This window comes from Battus philenor, unplaced genomic scaffold (genome assembly GCF_028537555.1).
Source record: "Battus philenor isolate CCGP_79_NKW_IND1 unplaced genomic scaffold, ilBatPhil1.0.hap1 SCAF_16, whole genome shotgun sequence".
Classification (NCBI taxonomy): Eukaryota; Metazoa; Arthropoda; class Insecta; order Lepidoptera; family Papilionidae; genus Battus; species Battus philenor.
The window spans coordinates 7,850,481-7,874,274 of record NW_027181678.1 but is presented as its reverse complement, the minus strand read 5'-3'; the positions used below and the strand labels follow the sequence as shown (position 1 = coordinate 7,874,274).

The 23,794-nt window shown below is 35.4% G+C and overlaps 2 protein-coding genes across 2 annotated transcripts; one reads left to right on the top strand and one right to left on the bottom strand.

The window, feature by feature from the left end:
• Positions 1-11,977: 11,977 nt before the first annotated feature.
• On the bottom strand, positions 11,978-17,574 carry LOC137919524 (uncharacterized). The gene is made up of 2 exons (XM_068762617.1): positions 17,064-17,574; positions 11,978-16,676 (listed from the first exon to the last, which is right to left on the bottom strand). Exons 1-2 carry the CDS (start codon positions 17,428-17,430, stop codon positions 12,016-12,018), a joined length of 5,028 nt encoding a protein of 1,675 aa, XP_068618718.1. The 5' UTR covers positions 17,431-17,574; the 3' UTR covers positions 11,978-12,015.
• A 3,277-nt stretch (positions 17,575-20,851) lies between these two features.
• LOC137919522 (ATP-dependent DNA helicase PIF1-like) lies at positions 20,852-21,932 on the top strand. Its single transcript, XM_068762615.1, has 2 exons — positions 20,852-21,215; positions 21,328-21,932. The coding sequence occupies exons 1-2, from the start codon at positions 20,852-20,854 to the stop codon at positions 21,930-21,932; spliced, it is 969 nt and encodes a 322-aa protein (XP_068618716.1).
• Positions 21,933-23,794: the final 1,862 nt, after the last annotated feature.

Sequence of the window (23,794 nt, the reverse complement as noted above, 5' to 3'; positions counted from 1 at the left end):
ATTGAAGAACAAGGGTATATTCTAATTCACATTTTTCGCTAGCTACATATTCCGTTAAAGCACTCAGAGTGATCTAATAATAACCGAGAGTGATTTACGTTCTAACTCGGCTTGGCTTTTATCCTTAATAAACGTTTGCCTTCGGTAACAAATTATTTCTATAATTTAATAGACTCTATAAAGGATTACTTGATAAATTCTGTTGAATATTAATTCAGACTTTGAGCAGTGGCAGTCCAGCGATAGAAGACTGAGATACGCGATCGTAGACCGCGGGAATGATGGTCGGTATACAATCTTATATATTTATTATATCGGATTGGGATATCACTGCTAACAAACAAATTATGAAAGGACGGGCAGTAGAGTACTCTGTACTCTCAATACCACAATGTGAACGCCAACCTGCCTGGCAAGCGATTATGGCACAGCCAACATAGAAACATGGATATATTTGAGGGCGGCCTATGCCTTGCAGAGGGCGTCTATGATCTGATACGAATTAGAATTTAACATATTCAATTTTGGCTTTTTAAAAATAATAAGTTCCTTTTTAATATCCCTTAAATTTTATGTAATTTTTACATGAAGACTGATTTACACAGTTTTTGTACATGTATTTAAAAAGTGTTGTGTCGTTTGTTTCAACCTATAAATGATAATAATAATATTCATTAATTGATATTGATTAATTAACGGTTCTGAAGTAGTAATCGCTGGTCTGGAATGTATGTTATTTGACAAAAGTTATGCTTCTACCCGGCTTTGGTTTTGTGCAGATCAGCGAGCTAAAATTTTACGCTGGGTGATCATACCATTTTAAAGCGGAGAGGCGGACGCGGTCGCTGGTGTCTTGAGTTCTTAAATGATGAGTGTTCGGGGCATCGCGCCCGACGGGTATCCAAAGTGCAGTGTGTATCGCAGCATTGAGATGACGAGGAGAATTTGTTTTAATTATTCTTTAATTAAAATCCGCTTTAATTCTGCGGTGTCCAGTGACTTCGGAGAGTCAATCAAGAGGAGTGAGAGGCGGTTATTGGCCTGAGACATATATTCCTCTGGATAGTTTTGGCTAATTAGATGGGTGAAGGTTATGTTAGGATCTTCTTCGAAGGGGAGACCCGTGAGTTGGCGCTAATACTGAGCAATGACTAGCTTCGGTATGGTAATGCCGGGAGGTAGGGCGGGAAGACACTGCGATCACGAAATCAATGCGATTAAACGCGGATAACCTACACGGTTACCCTGAGCACCTCTCTGCCGAACAATGGTGTCTGAAGAGAGTTTAACTTGCGTTTTTCAGCGAGTTTCTCGGATTCGGCTTACTTCTTGATTGGCACACGGAGTAGCCGTCAAGATCGAAGCGACAAAATAGCTTGGTTGCGACTGGGGTCGCGTACCGTACGTGCAATCACTGCAGTCTCTCAGGGACGTTCTGACGTTCTCTTACAGAAACAAATGGCTCCATTAGTTACTGCGGGAGGCGGAGAAGTCCGAAGACACGTCTGATCGCTCCAATCGCTGAGATCAGAATACTATGTGACAATGACTGATCTGGGAGTTCAACGTAAGATGTACACCGTAAAAGTGGGCAACGACAAACGAACTTGTTACGGTCGCCGAAAAACATCGGATGTAGGCTGCCCTGCAACTAGTCCTTTTGGAAATTTGTGGAGGAAGCTTGTGAGAACTATGTTGTGTGAACTATGTTCAGCAGTGTGACTTATGGCTGAAATGATGATGATAATAAATTAATATTGGTTAATAAATATAAGTGCTCATGTATATAAATGCGTATATGTTAGCTACATACGAACAGACTAATCAACAAATACAAACAATCTCTTAAAATATGTTAATTTTGTTAATTGTCAAAACTTGGACACCGCAAAATGATGAGCACTTTAATTTTAAACTGGGGATTAACTTGTACATGCAGTTTGAGTCTTTATCGTCATCATTATTTCAGTCGTAAGGTGCCCACAGCTGGACATAGGCCTCAATCATAGATTTTTAATAAGACTTTAACAAGATCGTCTATACATTTCGTGGGTGGAGGTCTATTGATGTGCTTGCTGATCCAGAACCTTAAGGCCGCAGCGGCAATATGGTCTGCGCATTATGTCTCCGGCCCACTGCTATATCTACTTGCCAGTCGGCTGGGCTATCTCGGTTTCTTCCGTTTGTCTACATATCCCTATACCTGATTCGAAATCTTAGAGTAATACCGCGAAGAACCCTCTCTAGAACTCACTCAAGTAAGACACCACGTTTCAGTGCCGTGAATCATCACGAATAACATATAATGTTTGAAAACCTTCGTCTCGTGACGTGCTATTTATATTATATTGTTTTTACTATCATTCGTACATTAATTTAATTGAACGCGTATGGCAAAACTATAATAAATATTGATTTATCTCTGAAATCACGAACCAATGTAAGTGCGTGTAACTAGAAGCACCGGTGTCTCACCAGCAGATGACTCGATCTATCAGCGAGAACTACATTTACCTAAATCGTATATTAAATTACGTAACACTAAGTACAGACCGCTTATTGTTTGTTTACGTGTAAATTAAAAAAAATATATCCCCAAGAAAAAATAGAAAATTATTAATAATGTATTACAGGCTTTTTGATTCATTTTTAAATACAATAGAAACCATTTAATAGAAAAAATCGGGTATTTTACACGATATTGAAGTTAATTAAATTTTTTATTGGTCATAAAAGCGTACTTTAACAAAACCCCCATTAAGTGTGTAATATTAAAAGAAAACGTGTCTGAGCGTGTCGTGTGAATGAGCCGTGAAATTTTACATCCGCAACTTACACGATCATAAATAGTAAAGATATAAATCTCTGCTATAGCAGCTTAAAAGCCTTATCTGTTCCATAGCAAAAGAATTTTCAACAATTATATTCTCTGTTCTTTTACATGAACGAATTTTTACGTTTTTAATATCTTACTTAATACATAGGAATACGTTAATGAAACCTGTTTAATTATTTTTCAATGAAATATTAATTAAAATTAGGAAAAAATTTCGTTTTAATTACTTTTTTACTGATTAAGAGTTATCTTAAGAATAAATCTTTGTCTGCCATGTGTTTGTATGACCATTACAATAGGTGTTCCGCAAGGTTCGGAGTTCGCCAAGCTCTTACATCGCATAAGTGTATGCTCCGTAGGTGCTAAATGTGTTAATGTAAAAATAAATAAATATTATGAGCTATACAACTATTTACCCACAGTCATATATAATCATTTTAAGTTGTTCATGTTTATTATTTTAAATAACAGACAACGGGGTTCATTAGTGAATATATGCTGGCATCAGTGAATTCCTGGCTTCATAGTTTTTGCTTTTATACTAACAATTATAAGTAACGTGATAATATCCAAATTTTATTTATTATCTGTTTCTCTGGCCTCTCCTTTATTTAATATTAGTATCTTGCTTTTAATACCAGAGTTTTAAAAATGTCGGATGCTGAAATTTGTTAATGCTATTGTGTGTGTTAGGAATTAAACAAGGTTTTTTATTTTATTTAAGCATTAGTAAGATTGGTGTGTATTCGTTCATTTTCTTCAGTTTCAGAGCTTGTTACAATAACATTTTAACAAATTAATGAATTGCTTTTGTTACTTTATTTAATTAAATTAAGTCTGCTAAGTCCGCTGATAATTGTTACAATTTACCAAAATATAATTCTTACATACTTATGGAAAATAAGTACGATAACAAATATAAGCAAACTACAATAACACATAATGCAAACGATGATAGGCTGTTTTTCAAGGTCCAGAAAGACAGAAACACAAGAGAGAGATGGATGGATTAGAGAAAATATAATAAAACAATTCTATGTATTTACCACATAATATGGCTAGAGGATAGCACGGTCATTCATTCCAGTGGACACTAAAGATTAGATTAATAGCAAATTTCTTTAGACAATTTGGACGAATGCGATGAAAAAAATAAACATAATCAGCTAACAACCCTAAAACTACTGCATTCGTTTGCTTATTTACACATTAGTGGTAATGGAGAGTTGATTCGTGGTATCGGATGTTACTAGCTAATAAATAAATATTTTTCTAAAAGCATTTACAAATTATGACACTACAATTGTATGAACATAAAGCATACAAGAAATGTTACATCAGACATAACGCTCTACCAACTTAACTGTTACAAGTCACGCTACATCGGAACTATGAAAAATTAAGCTTTTAAAATTCACTTTACGTGGTAATTTATTCAGAAATAAATGTCAGTTTCGGTTAATTTTATAACAAACTGGTTGCCGGCTCTAATAGCTAATTCCCATTAGTCACAATAAAAACTAATTTCAAGATATAAATAATACTTGATAATAACACCAACATGTAATCAATGTGAATAATAGGGAAAGCTTTAACCAATTCATTATTTATATTTCCACATACAATCAACCATTTATTAAACATCAGCGTGTAATAAAATGTACTATATGTTTACAAAAAACATTTCCGGTTTTCCTTTTCCTAGAACATTTCCATTTTCCTAGGAAATATGATATACATAATGTATAAATACCTGACGCCAAAATAATTTTTCTAAACCTAAGACTCGACTTACTACTACGACTACTACTTAGTAATTTTTTCTTTGCGACAATGGCTTTTGCAATAGTATTCCAGATAATTTTCAATAAGTTTCTATAGATAGATATTAAAAATTGTCAAAAACATTTGAGTGTCCAAGGTCCTCTTTTATCAGCCAATTGACGCCCACTGCAAGGCATAGACCTCCCCTAAAAATAACTATTAGGGAATATATCATATCCGCCACTCTTCCCAGACGGGTTGGTGATCGCAATGTGGTATTATGATACTCAGAGAACGCTCTACCCATTCTCTGGAAACTTGTGATTAGTGGCAATCCTATGTAAATAATGCATAAATATGAATTAAATACAATTGAATCTGCGACTCACACTCTGTCATCTACTGCCAAGCTACCAATTCTCAGCTAAAGGCATGGGAATGATATTTTTACCTGTAAACTATTTCAATGTTAATTAAATAATTAATTTATACATTTATTATCTGAGCAGGTGATATACACATCTTAACGCCACTTAGAGATCTGATTTTTTATACCATGAATAAAACATTTTTGCATTTGGATTTAAATTACTACACAGACGAACGTTAAGGAACATTTTTGAACATTTAATCTTATATTTTTATTATATTAATCATTAGTTTTATTAATTACTTATGATGAATAAATTTGGTCAACATGGGTACTCTTTATATATTAGTTATTATTTAAACGATGATATTTTTTTGTATGTTTAATGTTTATTTTATTATATTTAAGGGTTCCTTGTTTTTTTAATATAAGAATAACAATAATAATATATTATTACTTTTCGTTATGAGAGTCACAAAAATAAAAAACACGGGAAGTATTTACTTCTTGGAAAACATAGTCCCCAATAAACCATGAAAATAGTTTAAAAAACTGAACTTATTAATCAGCCTATTATATTATTTTTTATAACTTCAACTTAAAAAAGGCCTGTATAGGGAGTTATAATATTGATCTCAAACGCAGATTTCGATACACAGGTCATACAAGGTGGCCGGCTCAAGAGTTATAAGGTGTAAATTCTTAATTTCTGTTAGGTAGGTTTTAATTTAAGTAATCTATAATCTGTCATATACCACTTATAGTTATGCATATATATATACAGTATGACGCACAACAAACCATCACTAAGTGTACAATAACATTGTTAAGGTAAGTTAACTTTTTTTGTAATACAGATGTAAATAAAAAAGTGTCTACGTAGACCTAGATGAATTATTTAATTCAAATATTGAAATTACTGTTCCTCAAAGACAAACATAAGCTTCTGCCTACGTAAACATGCTATCATGAAAAGTATATTCTGTGATAATATTTGAGACTCAGGAGAAATTATATTTAATGACAAAATCAAATGTACAATTGCCTGTCTATGCAAACTGAGGAAACACAAAGCAAATTCACAAGACGTAAAAGGCAATTAACAAACACGTAGAAGTGAGGAGCCAAAATTATATTGATAAACGTCATTCAATCAAAGCTACTTCATTCGAACAAACTTAGATTTATTCCTTTACAAACGCTATTAAAAAAGTCTAAAAGTCACGGGTTACTTTTCATATATGGAGAATAGTTATGCTTTAAGCTGACACAAATCGTTATGCATATAATAAAGTTATCCTCAAAGACTACATAAACGCTTTTGCCCACGTCCACAGACGTAGAACTTCTACTTTCATTTCCTTTTCATTTAATTCTCCTCACGCTTCTTTACATTATGCATGATTTAAATTATATTCAATGGTTCCTACTGCAGATTTATCAAGTTAGATTTTAAAAATTTTATAGTGAATAAATTACGGTAGTTTCAATTGAAAACTAACAAAAATTAGAACAGTATTTTTTTATTTTATGGGCTATATCGCCATGATGCAAAAAAGGAAAAAAAATATGTAGCGTATCTTAAGGATCAGTTTTCTCATATAGTATCGATCCTGGCTTCGTTTTCATCTCTTTAAACAGCTGCAAAATTTCACAGTGAAATACTGGCGAAACCGTTAATCTTTTAGTCGTCCTAGTCAAGCTGCATAGCATTAAGACCTGTTTACTCCAATGATTTAAAAAGTAATAATTACCACTAATTTTATATTACAATTATAAAATCGATATACTTTAAATTATAACTTATTTGAAAATAAAAAAAGTAAACATAAAAATAATCTGTACCTTCTTCTTATTTCTTGTATTGTTAAATACAATATGTTGAATATATCATGCTAATTTTTAAAATCGAGGTATTTAATTGTATGGTACATTATTTACGTAGTAATATATTCACTTTAATTTTAGCACTTTAATCTTAAGTGTTATTTATTCGTTCCTTTATTTGTTTAATTAATACCTTACTGGTGCAGCGAAATAGTAATTAATCATCTAATGGCCAATCCATCAGGCATGACCTTACCGTGTCGTAAACGGTCATTAAAGTAAGAGTGACTATCATTCTTTTTGTTATACATCCGTCAAATGTCAGTTTAATGAGTTTATTATGTAGCAAATAGATATAAGTAATATATTAAGAAAAATACGAGAGAAATAATAATAGGAAAAAAATTAATACTATGTTCAAGTTATTATATTCATGACAACATGTAGAATAAAAACCTTGTAACATCTGTCATATTCCTTTTATACCATATATATATATGACTTGTTGATTATGTCCAGAGTATTGCAACTCTACCTTTATACGTTTTCCTATTATAATAAATTTAATGAACAAAAAAAAGAAGTTGACTACATTGGTTATGAAAAATTAAAAACCCAATGTAGTAATAATGGTTTGAGACGACAAGGAAGATATCGAAGTGACAACGAAAGTATTATAGCGTACTAAAACGTACTAATGTATATAAACGTAATCTATAAATGTTCTAAAATGTACAAAGATTTCATTCGTTAATTATAGTTATATTACAGAACTCCAGTAATACATTATTTTCTGATAGCAAAACTTAAGACACAGATTAAAAAAGTACGTTGATATTACAGTTTAGCAATCAATTTAATATACGCTATTTGTTTACACTAAAGTAAAAGCTTTTTTTTGTGAATATCTTCTATATTTCTTAAAAGCCATAAGTCGCTGAAGATACTTGCCATAACGTGACGCTCCAATCGAAATCGACAGTGCTGTTTCAATAATTTTTCGGATTAAATACAAATTTTATTACTTATTGCAAAATAGATTTAATTTAATATTCAATTCCTTATACGCTATTCTTTATTAAGGGAATAAATTTGCTACGCTTTACGACGGGCTTCCCCATACATTTTTAAAATTAAAATGTAAATTGGAAGTTTCACAGTAAAAGGATGCTATGCCCTTATTACAAAGTTGGAAGCTTTTCAGTTTTTGTAGGTTTTATTTACGAACAATCATTTAGTTTTTCTGTGCATTTTAAAAATTTTCAGAGAATTCAAATGTGGAGTTGCAGAGTTATGATGCGTGTAGAATTTGCTCTACACTTAATATTTTCTTTTATGTATTATACAAATAAAACACAATAATTGTAATATCAACTTATATCTTAAAATGCATTGATTATCTATCAATGTAGATGCATTTTGTGAAATGTTAGTTTTAATTAATTTTTTCTGTAATTCGTAATAGAACTACAAAGCCATTGAGCTTTCGAATCGGTCGTATTATTTATGATTATACACAGGGAATTACAATAAAGTTGCGTATAGAGTCGCGTCAAATAACTAACACATATGAAAGCGATTCACAAATGGTAACAACAAATCATTACGCTAAGGGTTCTGAACTTTTATTTACAATATATTTTTACGTATCTAAAAAAAATATAAATACTTTCTACAGTCAGAAGCTACTGATCTGTCGCGAATCAATAGAAAAAAATAATAAATTAATTAAGAGATTATAAATAGTTTTTTCTTTGCCTAAATTCGCCTCTTATTCATTTTGAAAAAAAGACATCCATCTTCTTTTTCTAGGAGATATGCCCCAAAATACTATTTATGGCTTAAAATTTAATTTGTATGTCAAACAGGCCTGTGCAAGTGTCCACTGAATTTTGCGAATTCAGTTTTTGCATTTTAATACTTTGACTGACATTCTACAGGCCATTTAAGTTAATAATAAAAATAAAAGAATATAGATATGAATTTATGTTTTTTTATTGTTATTTAATCTTGCTGTAAGTTTTCTGAAGACAATAAAATAAAAATAACGTGTAGAACCGATGGCCACAAAGGTCCGAAGATTCTGGAGAGATGAGGGAGGATAAGTGCAGCGCAGGACGTCCGCCCTCAGAATGGACAATCGATTTTGTTAAGTTTGCTGGATGAAACCTAACTAAACTAGATTCTTTCAATCGGTGCTATTGGAAATCTATGGATGAAGCGCATATTCAGAAGTAAACGTCCTTCTGCTGAAATGATAATGTTGATCATCATTGTGATGATTAAATAATTTGATGCTACTATGGTTCATGTTATCTCCATAGTCAATAGGAAGTCTAATGGAAAGTTACTGCCTACACGAACGACCTCATAAAGTCGCTGTAGATGAATACGGGCAATCGTTCATTATGCCGTCAACGTACGCTTACTAAAGTCCTTTAGACTCTCATAAATTGACAAAAAACTTTCAGTGATCAGCTTAATAAAGTTATATCACCCTAAAAACAATAACAGAACATTTTTATTTACTTTATTAATTCCAAAAATGCTAAACAATACATAAGTTTTAAATTAGTTTCATTTAATTATTACAAAACTAAAATAGTTTGCCTATTATGTGTACATAGATATAGCCATAATTACGCTAATTTGTATGTAAGTATTAATAACTGAACAAAAAACAGAAAACAATGTTAAACGATGCATTGTTAACTGACTAGCAATAAATTAAGAAATAAAGTGGATATTACTATAAATTATAATCTAATAAATATTGTTAGTAACAATAATAATATCAACACGTGTCTATACAAAAATTGAAAATATCAAACCAACATAATGAAACACAAATAATATATCGAATTAGGTCACAAAATAACTTGTTGCCCGCTCAATGACAATTGATTTTATTCATGTGACCATCGCAAATTTTCATAGGAGAAATATTTGTCTTTATTTTAGGTAAATATTCAATTCCCTGCGGCCAGAATATGATGTCGGGGAAATGATCTCAGTAATGTTTTTAAAAAGGTATAACTTTGGTGATTACATTAAATGTCCCATACAAGACCCGAACTATCCGATCAGCAAATCTCTTCTTTTCGTGCCGTCATTGCGTCGTTGCATGTACCTTGTTGACTAAGAAATAGTTTTTAAAGTTAAAATTAATTGAATGAATTGAAATAGGAAAGCCTTTTATTTAAGCTAATTAACGTTGTTTATATAAAATGAATATGACTACATAACTTTACATTCTTATGTATTTTGAAGTTATGTCAAATTGTCGGCAAATCATGTTTAAGTTTATCTTGTACCAGTAATAAATTTTTTACACTGTAGTTTACAGTGTTGTCAAGAACACAGTTACTTTTCCTAATTAAGTACTTGCTTACTTTGTTGAAACAACTCTTACCTTTGACTAAAAGAACCTGATGTTGAAAGAATGATGATTTTTTAAATTAAAATAAAACAGTTAAAACGTAGTTTTTCCAATAAAAGACAGGACCTCTTATTGTATATTTATGCCATACTATGCCCTTTGGCAAAGCATGAATGCTTATACCACTTCGTTTAAACAAATTTAAAATCATCTTCTTTTTTATTATATATATTATTTACAATACAACTTATCATTTACTTATTTATAGTACGTTCTAGTCGGCTATACTGATTTTCAGATGTATAATAGCCGTCAGCGCCCTTCTACTTAAGCAGGGAAATATTAATTAATACACCGCAGACGTTGAACAGCGCTAGTCCAGCGGTAATGACTGAGACTTGCGATCGAAGGACGCGGGCTCGACTCCCGGGATATGGTCTTATAGCTCACGCTTTGTGCATTAATTATACAGGATTGCCACTCTTTATAATCAAATTTCCAAAGGCTGGGCCGGAATTTCCTCTGGGTACCGTATTATTACTAGGATCGCCAATCCGCCTGCCAATCGTGGCGATTATGGTATATCCCCCCTTAGGTATCTTTAAGTGAAGCCTTCACCTTGTAGACTCCTATGGGCTGAAACCACGAAACGCAGAAATCTAAGTAACTTATACAAAAACCAAAACTATAAAGATATAACATTTATATTACCATAATACAAATAATATTTTTTTACACTTTTTATGTATATACGTTTAAAGTTTGCTTTGACAGTAAATGCATTTCATACATTAACCCTTTTAAAGCTTTTTTTTTAAACTTTATATTAAGTTGCAATTCATATGATGTTTTCGGCGGGCAAATATTCAAAATGATCAATTTGCTCATTATCAATAAAATTGTGATATTATGATTCGTTATGGCTGACATCTGTTAAATAATATACGGTGTTTCGATAATATAAGCTTATTACACAATACATTACCGCAGATAATTAATATTTGATAATACATAAGCAGACACAAACTTAATTAGGTCACACGACCTTTCATGCGCACTCAGCTATTTACTCCCCTTTACCTACTTCTCACAAATCTACTTACACATGAAATACAATGACATTTATTTCTTTTCTGTTTTAGGTATTACCAGATAAATGTATGACGTCAAGAAGACTTTATTAAATGCAATGTACGTTCAGATATTTCTAAAATATCAGTCGGCTTTTCAGATATAGACCGTAAAGCTATGTTGCGTACCGATGGACAAAAAGCTCACTGATGTGTATATTGATAGGGGGCAGTAACGGTCTCGTTTACCCATCACTGCTTCTGCAAACTGTTGTACACACGAGGACGTTAAATTTTATGCCCGTGCAAAAGCTTAGTTTACCTATTCCGCAACGTAGTGAGGCACGCATCGTTGCATTTTATACTGGGCAACAATTACCATATCACTAATTTATCACGAATATAATTATATAATTGTATAAGATTGGGATTGAATTTAGTGGACTGTATTAATTAAAAGGTCTTGGTCCAGAGAAAGAATTAATTTATTAACACTTAATTTCACAAGGAAGCGGAGACACGTGTGCTCGGTGGCGGCAGGGAGCAGAGAGAGAGCGAGCACAGATAAAATATATTACAAATTCGCCAAACCATAGACAAGATCTAACATTTTTGGTTGGTACTATTGCCAACATGTTCGGGGCGCAGCCGAAGGCAAAAGGAAACACAATTAACTAAAATTACATTAAACTAACATTAGCGGCATCTATCACATGTTTGCACGACAATTTAAATAAAATTCTACACAATATATTCAAATCACTTATTACTATGAATCATTATCTAAAGGTAAGAGGCTTATCTTGGTGATGGAACGAGTGTGAGCCTTGCTATTGGAGGTTTTAACTTCTACTGCTCTCACAAGTCCGTCATGACCAGGGTAAACCTTTGTAATTCTGGCCATGGGCCACGACATAGGCGGGCAATTATCCTCTCTTAATATTACAAGCCTACCTACTGTTACATTATTATTGACTAAACGCCATTTAGGTCTATTTTGAAGCGTGTTGAGATACTGCTTGTACCACATTTTCCAAAATGACTGCTTTAACTGAGTACATTGCTGCCAAAATTTAAGTATATTCTGAGGCTTATTAACTAAGTCTGTTTCAGGATACATAGTCAAAGAATTTCCTATTAGAAAGTGACCTGGCGTTAGGTAGCTGAAATCATTGACATCGGTTGAAATAGGTATAAGAGGTCTAGAATTGATTACAGCTTCTATTTCTACAAGCATAGTGTTAAGCTGTTCATATGTGAGAACATTTTTCTGCAGTATTCTTTTTAAATGATATTTTGTTAGAGAAACACAAGCTTCCCAGAGACCTCCATAGTTGGGCGAATAACATGGAATGTTATGAAAATTTATGCCATTAGGCGCGCTATAATTTTGGACCAACTGTTGGTGGACTTGGGAAGAATGCAACTTATACAGTTCAACTAATTGGTTCCTTGCGGACCTGAAGGTGCTGGCATTGTCAGAGTATATATCGCTGGGATACCCGCGTCTTGCTACAAATCTTCTTAAGCAAGCAAGGAAACTATCGGTTGTGAGGTCTGAAGCTAATTCGAGATGGACCGCCTTGGTGACCATACATACAAAAACGCAAATGTAGCCTTTGCCGACTACTGACTTTCTTACACGTGACAATTTTACGCTTATAGGACCCGCAAAGTCAATACCGACTCTGACAAACGCACGAGTAGTTGCAGTCACCCTCTCGGCCGGCAAGGAGCCCATCAGCTGCCTTGCTGCTTCAGCTTTCTGTCTGAAGCACAACATACATTTTTGAGTGACCTTTTTCACTTCATTTAATCCATTTATAATCCAATACTTTTGACTTAAATTAGTAAGTACCAAACTAGGACCTTTATGTAAGAGCTTTAAATGCTCACTAGTGATAATGAGTTTAGTTATTACAGAGCTCTTGGGCAAAATGATTGGATGTTTTTGTGAATAGGGAATATTAGAATGATGTAACCTGCCACCAACTCGTAACAGCCCGTTTCCATCAATAAATGGGTGAAGCGAGACTAAATTTCCTTTGACAGGACTACCTTTTTGCAGAGAATTTATTTCGTCTCTGAATAAATTCTTTTGTTCATACTTAATGATGAGCATAGTAGAATGTTGCAATTCGCTACTTGATAAAAAATCTGTGACCAATGCGGGTTTATTTGCCCTGGTATTATTACAAAATCGAATAACGTAAGCTAGAACCCTTGTCATTTTGTGTATGCTAGAATACTTGCGTAATCTCTCGAATACGTTATCCTGCGCAGCTGGTCCAGCAGAAACCTGGTTGCTGGCTGCTGCAGCTTTTATCTCAGGTAAATCAACTGGCATGTCTAGATTTGAATTAAATTTATACTCACTGTCATGTAGAAACGCAGGCCCAACAAACCACAAGCTACATGCCCCAAGCTCTTGAGGGTTGACTCCTCGACTGATAAGATCAGCGGGGTTGTCCCTCGAATTGACATAAAGCCAATTAAATTCAGCTGTGTGCTCTTTTATTACCTTAACTCTGTTGGCCACATAAGCCTGCAACCTTGTCAACTCAGTACGCATCCAAGCAAGCACAATCTGTGAGTCGACGAAGAGATAAACACCGTGAACGTTAATTTTTAGTTTAAGCGTGCTGCGAACCCGTGCGACAAGTTTTGAGAGTAGAAGTGCAGCATTTAGCTCCAATCTTGGGACTGTCATGCCCTTGTTCTGAAGCGGATTTATCCTGGACTTTGAGCAGAGCAAGTGCATTGTAACTATACCTTTACAGTCAGTGACACGCAGGTAAACGCAGCAGCCGTAGGCAGTGGAGCTCGACGCATCTGAAAATCCTATGATCTGGACTGTATCTGAATCATTCACATGGACATTTCTATTAAAATAAATTGGTTCCATTACCGCCAGACTAGAAGCAAACTCTATCCATTCCTTTTTGATATTCTCTGGGGGTACAGCATTCCAGTCTGTGCCAGTCGACCATATCTTCTGCATGATAGCCTTTGCCTTTACTATAATGGGACTTACTAGGCCCAAAGGATCATAAAATTTGCTTACATGGCTGAGAATGTCCCTTTTAGTTACTTTATTAGGATTGAAAGGCTCAGGGCAAGACATCTTAAATCGATCTTCCTTCGTGACTATATGAAGGCCTAGCGCCTTTAAACTACAACTATCCTTCTGCAATTCAATTTCGTCGAAGTGCTGTTCAGTTGAAGGAGTGTCACCCAAAACCAAGCCATTATTAGACGACCACTTATGTGTTTCAAAGCTACCTAAGCTCAATAGTTTGCGCAACTGTGATTTCGCCTCAATAACCTTCTCTAAACTATTTGCAGAGTATAAAATATCATCTATGTATGTATTATTTTTAATAATGAACGATGCCAGCGGCAGTTCGCGCTCATACCTAGTAGCAATCTCATCGAGACAACGTGTAGCTAAATAACTTGAGCTTTTCAATCCATAGCTAACCGTGTCAAGCCTAATACATTTTATGTTCTCATTGGGGGAATCCCTCCAAAGTATGTTCTGTAATGAAGTATGCTCTTCAACCAAACGTATGTTTCTGAACATTCGTTTGATATCCGTAGTAAATGTGTAATCACCAAAGCGAAATAGCATTATGATATCAAATAAGTCTCTTTGAACTATCGGCCCATTTAATAATAAATCATTAAGAGAGACTTTTTTATTAGTCTTCATGGATCCGTCAAACACTGATCGCAGACGGGTTGTTTTACTATCAGCCTTGACAACGCCGTGATGCGGCAAAAAATAAACAGCATCCTTATTTAAATCGTACATTTCTATGTCCACATAGTGCCCATGATTTAACGTTAGATATTCATGAATGAATTTCTGATATTCTGCAAAGAAATCAGGATTTTGATGAAATTTTTTCTCCAGATTCAGAAATCGTTTTAATGCAAAATGAAATGAATCACCTGACGTATCCCTAACTTGATCCAGAGGTAATTTGAGTGGTAGCGCCACTTGAAACTGATTGTCCTTCAGCTGAACAGTCTCTCTAAATATCTTTTCGCAGAGTTCTTGCTCTGAAGACCTTTCATTGAAAATCTGAGGAACACTCTCGACTTGCCAGAAGCGTGTTAGGGACTTGGAGATCTCGGACTCACAAGTAGTGCATTTTAAAGAAACCTTATCGCAGACTTTGGAGGACTTATGCTTGGGTATGCTGCCTCCGATGACGTGACCGAACTGCGTGTTGATGATGTTAGGCCGTGGCTCCACATCAGGCCGCTGCGGCGGCGGGCTGTCAGGCTGGGCTAGCGTCGCCTGCTGCTCCTGCTCGCTGCTCAAAGGCTGCATTGGCAGCAGAGCTTGGAATACTACGTCAGCACCCATTAGTAAATCTATTTCACTAGGAATGTTGAATTCCTTATCAGCTAGCCTGATATTTGGAGGAATTGTGAAGTCGGTCAAATCAAATTTGTATTGGGGCAATTTGCAAGTAATGTTTTTAACAACGTGACAAGTAGTTTCAACTTTATATGGAGTGATTAAAGATTGCACTTCCACTGGTAAGCAATATTTTACTAGACCTTTTGAATTAGTTATACCTATTATATTGGTATTATTTGGAGTGGGTGTCAAACCAAGCAGCTGTACCGCCTTCTCTGATATGAAGGACAGCTGTGACCCACTGTCTAAAAGTGCCTTCAGATGTACCTCTCTGCCGTCCCTAGCTATGACTTTGACCTTTGCTGTGGGAAGAAGCACATCGTTGCTATTAATATTGCCTGCAGCCAATGCGTCAGGATATGCTGCGGCCTGATTTGTTGCGGCTGGTGTGACCGGGGCCGAAGCTTGTTTATTGCCTGCCAGTGCAGCAGGAAAAGCTGCGGCCTGATTTGTTGCGGCCGGTGTGACCGGAGCCGAAGCTTGTTTATTGCCTGTCTGTGTGGCAGGAAAGGCTGCGGCCTGATTTATTGCGGTCGGTGTGACCGGGGCCGAAGCTTGAGAAACTGGGTTCACTATAGCCGGAGGGACATTCTCGCAGTGCAACAGAGTGTTGTGTGCTTGTTTGCACTCTGCACACCGAAAATGAAACCTGCATTTGCCGGCATGTGACCCTAGACATATCATGCACAAACTCTTTGATTTCGTAAATTTGATCCGCTCCGAGGATGTTAATAATTTAAATGACTTACAAGTAAATATCCTGTGATCACACTTACAGTAAGTACATTGCTGCACCTTCTCTCCTGCTAAGTGGCCGACCATCTTGCTGGAGGCAGGCTGGCGAAACTGGCCCGCTGACCCCTGTTGTGTCTGGAGACGCTCGGGCTCAGAGTTCTCTAGTGCTAACGCCCTCTTACCCAGAAAGTCGAGGAACTCGTTGATGGAAGGCTTCTTGCTGGAATCCCGCTCGAGGTGGTAGGCTCGTGCAGTATACTGGTCTAATTTGCGAGTGAGCACACACAGTATTATAGCATCCCAATGACAGACTGTTGGTTCTAAATTTGACAGCGCAGCCAATTGCTGCCTAACAATAGATATAAAGTCCCTGAGGTTAACTGATGTGGACCTAGTCATTGGCTTTAAATCCAATAAGGTGTATATATGATCATTGACAATTTTAACAGTATTACTAAATCGGTCTGTTAATAATCTAATAGCTTCATCATAGCTGCTACTAGTCAATGGCAAATTTTTTATTAAATCTAGTGGTTCTCCTCTTAAGTAAGAACGCAGGTAGTACAATTTTTGTAATTTATCAATAGATTGGTTGTCATGGATTAGTGAGTTGAACAAGTTTATAAATGGCATATATTCCATAAACTTACCACTGAACACAGGAATCTCAATGGGTGGCAAACGAATCTGGTTGTGAGTGGGCGTAAGATGGGCTTGAGGCTTACTGTTTGAAGCGGCGTCTGATCTGGAGTTAAGCTCCTCGTTAATCATTGACAACGCGGACACATATTTCGTTTCGTACTCATCAAACTTTTCAGCATCAGAGGGATCTGCTGATAATATTGCAATGTTGTATCTTTCATACTCCTTAAACGCTGTCATCAGCCTATCTCTTTGCGTCTTCAAGGCTTCAGACGCACCTTTAAGGTTTATAGAGTTATGTATTCTTGTTATAGAACCTTTAATATAGCCTCGGGCCGCCACTAATTCTGACAGCTCCATCTTAAACTCACTCATTATCGTACACAATTCTTAATTAATTATAAATTAAGCTACGCTTTACACTTTTGAACACTATTACTAGATTACTACGTCTAAGCGACGATTGCGCGCGCGCTGCAAGCTCCGACACAAAATGGCGGACGACGTTACGGTGTTGACAGCAGGATTCGTCCGGTACAGGCGTCGGCCGTCTCGTGCCCCGCTTCCTGCCCACTCTCGTGATGCGCGATTTCGCTTGATGCGACGATGACTCGAATCTTTGATGCAAACGTTGCACCGCTGATGCACTATTCTTATTGTAGCACAACACGAGCTTACTTACTGCACGGCGTATATGACTGCACGGCGTTTAATACTGCACGGCGTTTATGACTGCACGGCGTTTTCTGAATGCTCTTTGCTTGAAGTTGCCCGAATCCACTCCGAACACTGATGACTGCTCGGCGATAAAATGATGCGCCGGCGTGGCTTTGCGGTTTCCTTCCCTTGCTGCGTAGGTGCAGGAATGACTGCACGAGCTTGTTAGTTGCACGGCGTAGGAGACTGCACGTGTTTGACAAACTCGGCGTAAAAACTGTTGCACTGCACTTACGTTACGATCGTAGACCGGTGAGAGGACCATGTATAAGATTGGGATTGAATTTAGTGGACTGTATTTAATTAAAAGGTCTTGGTCCAGAGAAAGAATTAATTTATTAACACTTAATTTCACAAGGAAGCGGAGACACGTGTGCTCGGTGGCGGCAGGGAGCAGAGAGAGAGCGAGCACAGATAAAATATATTACAAATTCGCCAAACCATAGACAAGATCTAACATTTTTGGTTGGTACTATTGCCAACAATAATTCTATGTTAGGCGTAAATCCATTATAGCACCAGATTGAAAAGAAATTCATTCCTAACAAGCATTTTCTAATTATAATGTTCTTTCCGCTCTAGGGGGCTCTTACACTTAGTTACTTTATGGATTATCTGCCTACATGACTTAGGTCACGTCATCTAGGTGACTTTACAACTATGAGAAATATGAAATGTAACGACCTGAGTTGAGGCCCAAAAGAATGTACTCAAGCAGGCAACAATTTTAAACACATTTACATAATATTATTGTAGTACATTTATATTTATAAAAGTCAAATTAATTTTATTTACGGGAGATACTTATTATATCATCATGTTTTGTCATCTTTATCATCATCATTTCAGCCGTATGAAATACCCTATAAATTTCCAACAAGACTGAATGAAGCGGCCTGCATTCATCTTTTTTCGACGTCCCCAAAAAGGTCATGTATCTTCCTTGTAGGTGGACGTCAGTCATCTTACCTTACCAAAAATAACATGATGTCCGAGCTCTGTTCAAAGAGTAGCCCGAATTTCGAATGAAAAAAATTACGAAAAAACGGTGAAAAGGGCCTAATACCTGCAAATAATGCATGATTTCGCGAAGTAATCCGACAGAAAGGGAAGACAATACCGCAACCAACGTAATCCTGAAACTTGATAACCTACGAGTTTTCATGTTTCCGAAACTGATGTTGACGAACGCTTCCATTGAAAATATTTTTTTGTTGTGTTTCAAGAAAGACTTTGAAGCGTAAAAAGGAGAATAAATATTCGTGTATAAATAAACATTAAAAAACACAAATTTCAAAATACTTTTTGAACAGACTTGTTACTTGTTAAATAAGTATGCGTAGACCACCTACGCAGAGACGCCTCCGCGTTTTTAGTTAAACTTAATATTCTATACGCTTCATAACATATTTGTAAAGGTTTTTTAAGTACAAAATACTTAAGAGTAAATAGAAAATTGCGCCAATATTGTAAATTGTTATAAAACTCAATTATTACGTTTATAAGACAACTGATAACAATTCATTTAACATTACACTTTTGAAAGTGTGTTTTTCCCAATTCTACAATGAAATCTAGACGAAATTAAATCAGTCTCATTTTTCAGTAGTCTAAAAACGAAAACAAATCATTTTTTTTTTGCTGATTACTGCCAATAAGCAGCTCACATGGCGCGCAGAATAAATGGCTGATAGGGCCTTAGAGCTCTGGAGTCGAGACCACGGACCAGCAAGCGCAGCGTGTGACGTCTATCAACAAGGTGGTTAAAGGAGCACGACGTCGGAAGACGTCAGATGCAGACCACTTCCAACTGGTCTTGTTAGAAATATATAAGGGAGGCCTACATCTACCCGTGCACATCCTACGTCTAAAATTAAGATGATCATGAAAAACATATGCCTTGAGAAGGGAATGGTAGACTACTAGCATGTTAAAACGGATGTTATAAATAAAATGATTTGTAAATGCAAGTTTATCTTATGATAAGGATTTTGTTTTGATAGAGATTTCCTAGGCCATGTTTTAAATAATCTGTTATTCACCCATACGTCTAATCTTCTTTGACTTGATGTTCAAGCATGAAAATATTTTTTGAGTTATTTCTGAAGTAGTCGTTTTAGGTAATAAATTATTACTACTATTTATAGATGCCTACATAATAAGAGTTTATTCGATTTCAATACCTTATCATTAGAGATACAGAGGCTGTGTAAAGATGGTTTCGCATAGCCCAGCGAGCACAGCGTGTTCAATCGTTTGCAATAAATAAGACAGGAATTTCGCGACGGAAAGCATATGCGTTAGTACTAAGGCGTATTCTAGCGTATACTATGCGTATACTATGGCGTTTTATTACAATAAAAGCGAAGTAACTATATATATATATATATATATATATATATAATGTATCCTGAAAGTAATTACTTAGGTGTAATCTGCATTACTTTATCTCAAATTATTAAAGTCCTACGCCAGTTAAACTCGTGTTTTTGTGCAATTTATACACACTTATTAGCAAAAAGTTAGCCCTTCTACTAATAATTGGGTGCGGATCAATGGTTCAGGTTCGTACTAACAAATCCATATTTATAGTACAAAGACGGGTTTGTTACAACACTTATAACTCGAGATCTGTTGTTGTCTCCGCCCCGAATAGCAGCATACATCTTAGAAGCAATTACCGTGCATGGTCGACGGCAAGTGTTCCAAACGGTTTCCACGAAAATTGACCGGCAGAGACCATTACAGACAACGATGGTTATCCATTGTATCGGCATCGATCGCTCGATGATAATGGTAGAACTATCACAACTAAAGTGAAAGGAAACGATTTCGTAGTTGTCAACAGTTGGATTGTTCCATATTCGCCACTTCTTTCCAAAACGTTCAAGGCACATTGTAATGTTGAGTATTGCAATTCGGTCAAATCAATTAAATACATTCGCAAATATGTCACGAAATGGAGCAACATGATGGTTTTTGGTTAGATGGATGCCGTACGGCTCACCCAGCGTAAAAATTGCCATTAAACCTTCAAACTACTGAACAACCGACATGTAACATTTCGAAACACTCCGTAATGGCCAAAGTTTTAGTAGGGTCAAAAATCATCATTTGGGACGAATGCATAATGGCGCACAAACGTGCATTGAAAGCACTAGACCGAACATTAAAAGATTTGCGCAATGACTCGAGATGTTTTGGTGGTGCAATGATTTTATTATCTGGCGTTTTCAAACAAACACTACCAGTCATTGCAAGATCTACTGCTACCGACGAAATAAACGCTTGCCTCAAAGCATCAAATCTGTGGCGATATGTAAAGAAACTTCAACTGTCTGTAAATATGAGAATTGCATTGTTGAACGATCTATCTGCTGATGATTTCTCGAAGCAATTGCTGACTATCGGTAATGGCCGTGTACCTGTTGACGAATCGAGTGGTTTGATTTCATTTCCTCCAAATTTTGTGCAATTTCGTCTCATCAAAAGACGAGCTTATCAACAAAGTATTTCCGGATATCATTGCTAACCACAAAAATACTAAATGGTTAGGTGAGCGAGCAATTTTGGCGGCTAAAAATAAAGATGTAGATAGCCTCAATTTTATAGTTCAAAATCAAATCGTAGGTACTCTGTATTCATTCAAATCTATCGACTGTGTAACAAACGCAGAAGAAGCCACTAATTATCCAACTGAATTTTTAAACTCCTTGGATGTGCCTGATTTACCACCGCATAATTTACAACTGGAGGTTGGCTCGGTAGTCATCATGACTAGAAATTTAAACCAACCAAAACTATGTAATGGAACGCGTTTGGTGATAAGAAAACTGATGAGCAATGTGATTCACGCGTCGATACTTAAAGGAAAATTTAAAGATGAAGAAGTTCTTATTCCAAGGATTCCGATGATCCCAACAGATATGCCCTTTGAGTTTAAACGAATTCAATTCCCGATTCGCCTTGCCTCCGCCATGACAATCAAAAAATCACAGGGCCAATTCTTGACTATTTGTGGCCTCAATCTAGAGAATGCATGTTTTTCTCATGGTCAATCGTACGTGCCATGCTCACGTATCGTCAAACCATCCGCTTTATTTGTTCTTGCGCCTGACCAAAAAACAAAGAATGTCGTTTACCACAAGGTGCTTAAATGAAAATCCAATTAATGAATTAATCCGAGTGTATCCCAATCTGCACAACATAGTTTTCAATCATTTTTTCCTGACATATGTTTGAAGTCTCCAATTATTGTTTTTTTTTTAATTTTTTGTTCTCATTCTGTATGTATTCAACATCATTCATCATTCATTATAATAAAATACTTTTATATTTCTATCTATATTAATAATATTTTGTATCATTTACGTTCATCAAAGCCTGAATTAGTTCAGCTAAAAGGTAACACGACATTCATTGACTGTTAGGCGGTACGAAGTTCGCCGGGTCAGCTAGTATTTATATATTAAGATTTCTCTCGTTCCTCATCAGCCATGTCAACTGATAGACGCCTTGCTGTGGCAAAGCATGGGCGTTTCCTTTGAGAGATCATTACAATGACCGGTCTTGCGCTGCCCGAATCCAGTGACAATGCGACTTCAACTATAACATGACTGCTACATCGATAATATCAATAATTGCAGAAACCGATATCCAATTTCATGTTTTTGAGGATTATGCATTATTTCTTTATTCTTCCTTGTCATTTGCGTTAAGAATAAATTCGTTTTTTTGTAAAAAAAATCGACCTCTGCCGGATATTTATTTATTAAAAGTTTTTATCTTTCATGTTCAACTTTTTTATCTGGTAGAAACTTCACTAATGTCATTATTAATAAAGATTAGCAACTATGTAACCATAACATTTTATAAAATTTTAATGGTAGATAATTAAATCGTTAATTTATTCTGAAATAATTCATTGACAGGGTAAGAATGAAGTTTGCTAATATAAAAATGAAACGAATCAAATTTTATTGGTGAAAATAAATACGATGTTTTTATAGTAGGCAAAATTTAACCTCTGTACTATTACCGAATACGGCGAATTTATTGTTCGTGTACAGGGTGATTGGTTGTGTATATACATATCATTTGCTATAAATTATGATATATCTATAGTTTCATAAATAATGAATAATGTAATGTTAACATAGTAAGAATAAGCATTTTCGAAATTCGGATTACAACAACATAACATTCATTATTGTTTACCAACTGTCTCTGCAGATTTTGTACTGCAAAAATATTGATCAATTTATACAACCTGATTTGAAATAAATGCAAAACTTTAAAGGTTTTTACTGTCAAATGTATTTACATTTAAAATTTTAAAGTCTTTATTCTTATAACCAATCCATACCAAATACAAGAATAAACTTTGCTTGTATAACTAATTGAGAAAAAGTATAGAATGAATGTACATAAAAAATTGTTTTAGAAAAAGTAAATAAAAGAAACAGTGGAATATTTTAAATTTGCTGGACTGGTACGAAGTGATTTCTGCAACTAGTTGCGATGCAGACGATTCTCTTTATAGAAACAGTCAGCAAACGACTGAATAGATTACGATAAGATCTGCGCACTCGAAATAAATTGACTAGAGGGAAATATACAAGTTAGCTATAAATTTTGAAGCAAAACAGATCAAACAGTAATAATAAAAGTAAACTTGGAATATTCAGAATTGAAATAGTATTTTTTAGTGTTGTTGACTGAAGTGGACTGAAGTTTTTTAATCAGTAAAAAACTTCAGTCCACTTCAGTCAACAACAATCCAGCCGTAGTTCGTCTATTGCTAGACATAGATTTCTAATAAGACCTTTTCGAAGCAGCTAGCGTCTAGCGTTTCCCGGTGACCTTGACTCTTTGTGGATTTCCTACATTTGCTGCTTCGTGATCGCCAATCCAGAACCTAGAAAAGCCTCAGCAGCCATCTGTCCCGCGCATTATGTGGCCTGCTCACTGCCACTATAACTTGCCAATCTGTTTTTTTTAAGGCCCCCGTTATTGGGGACCT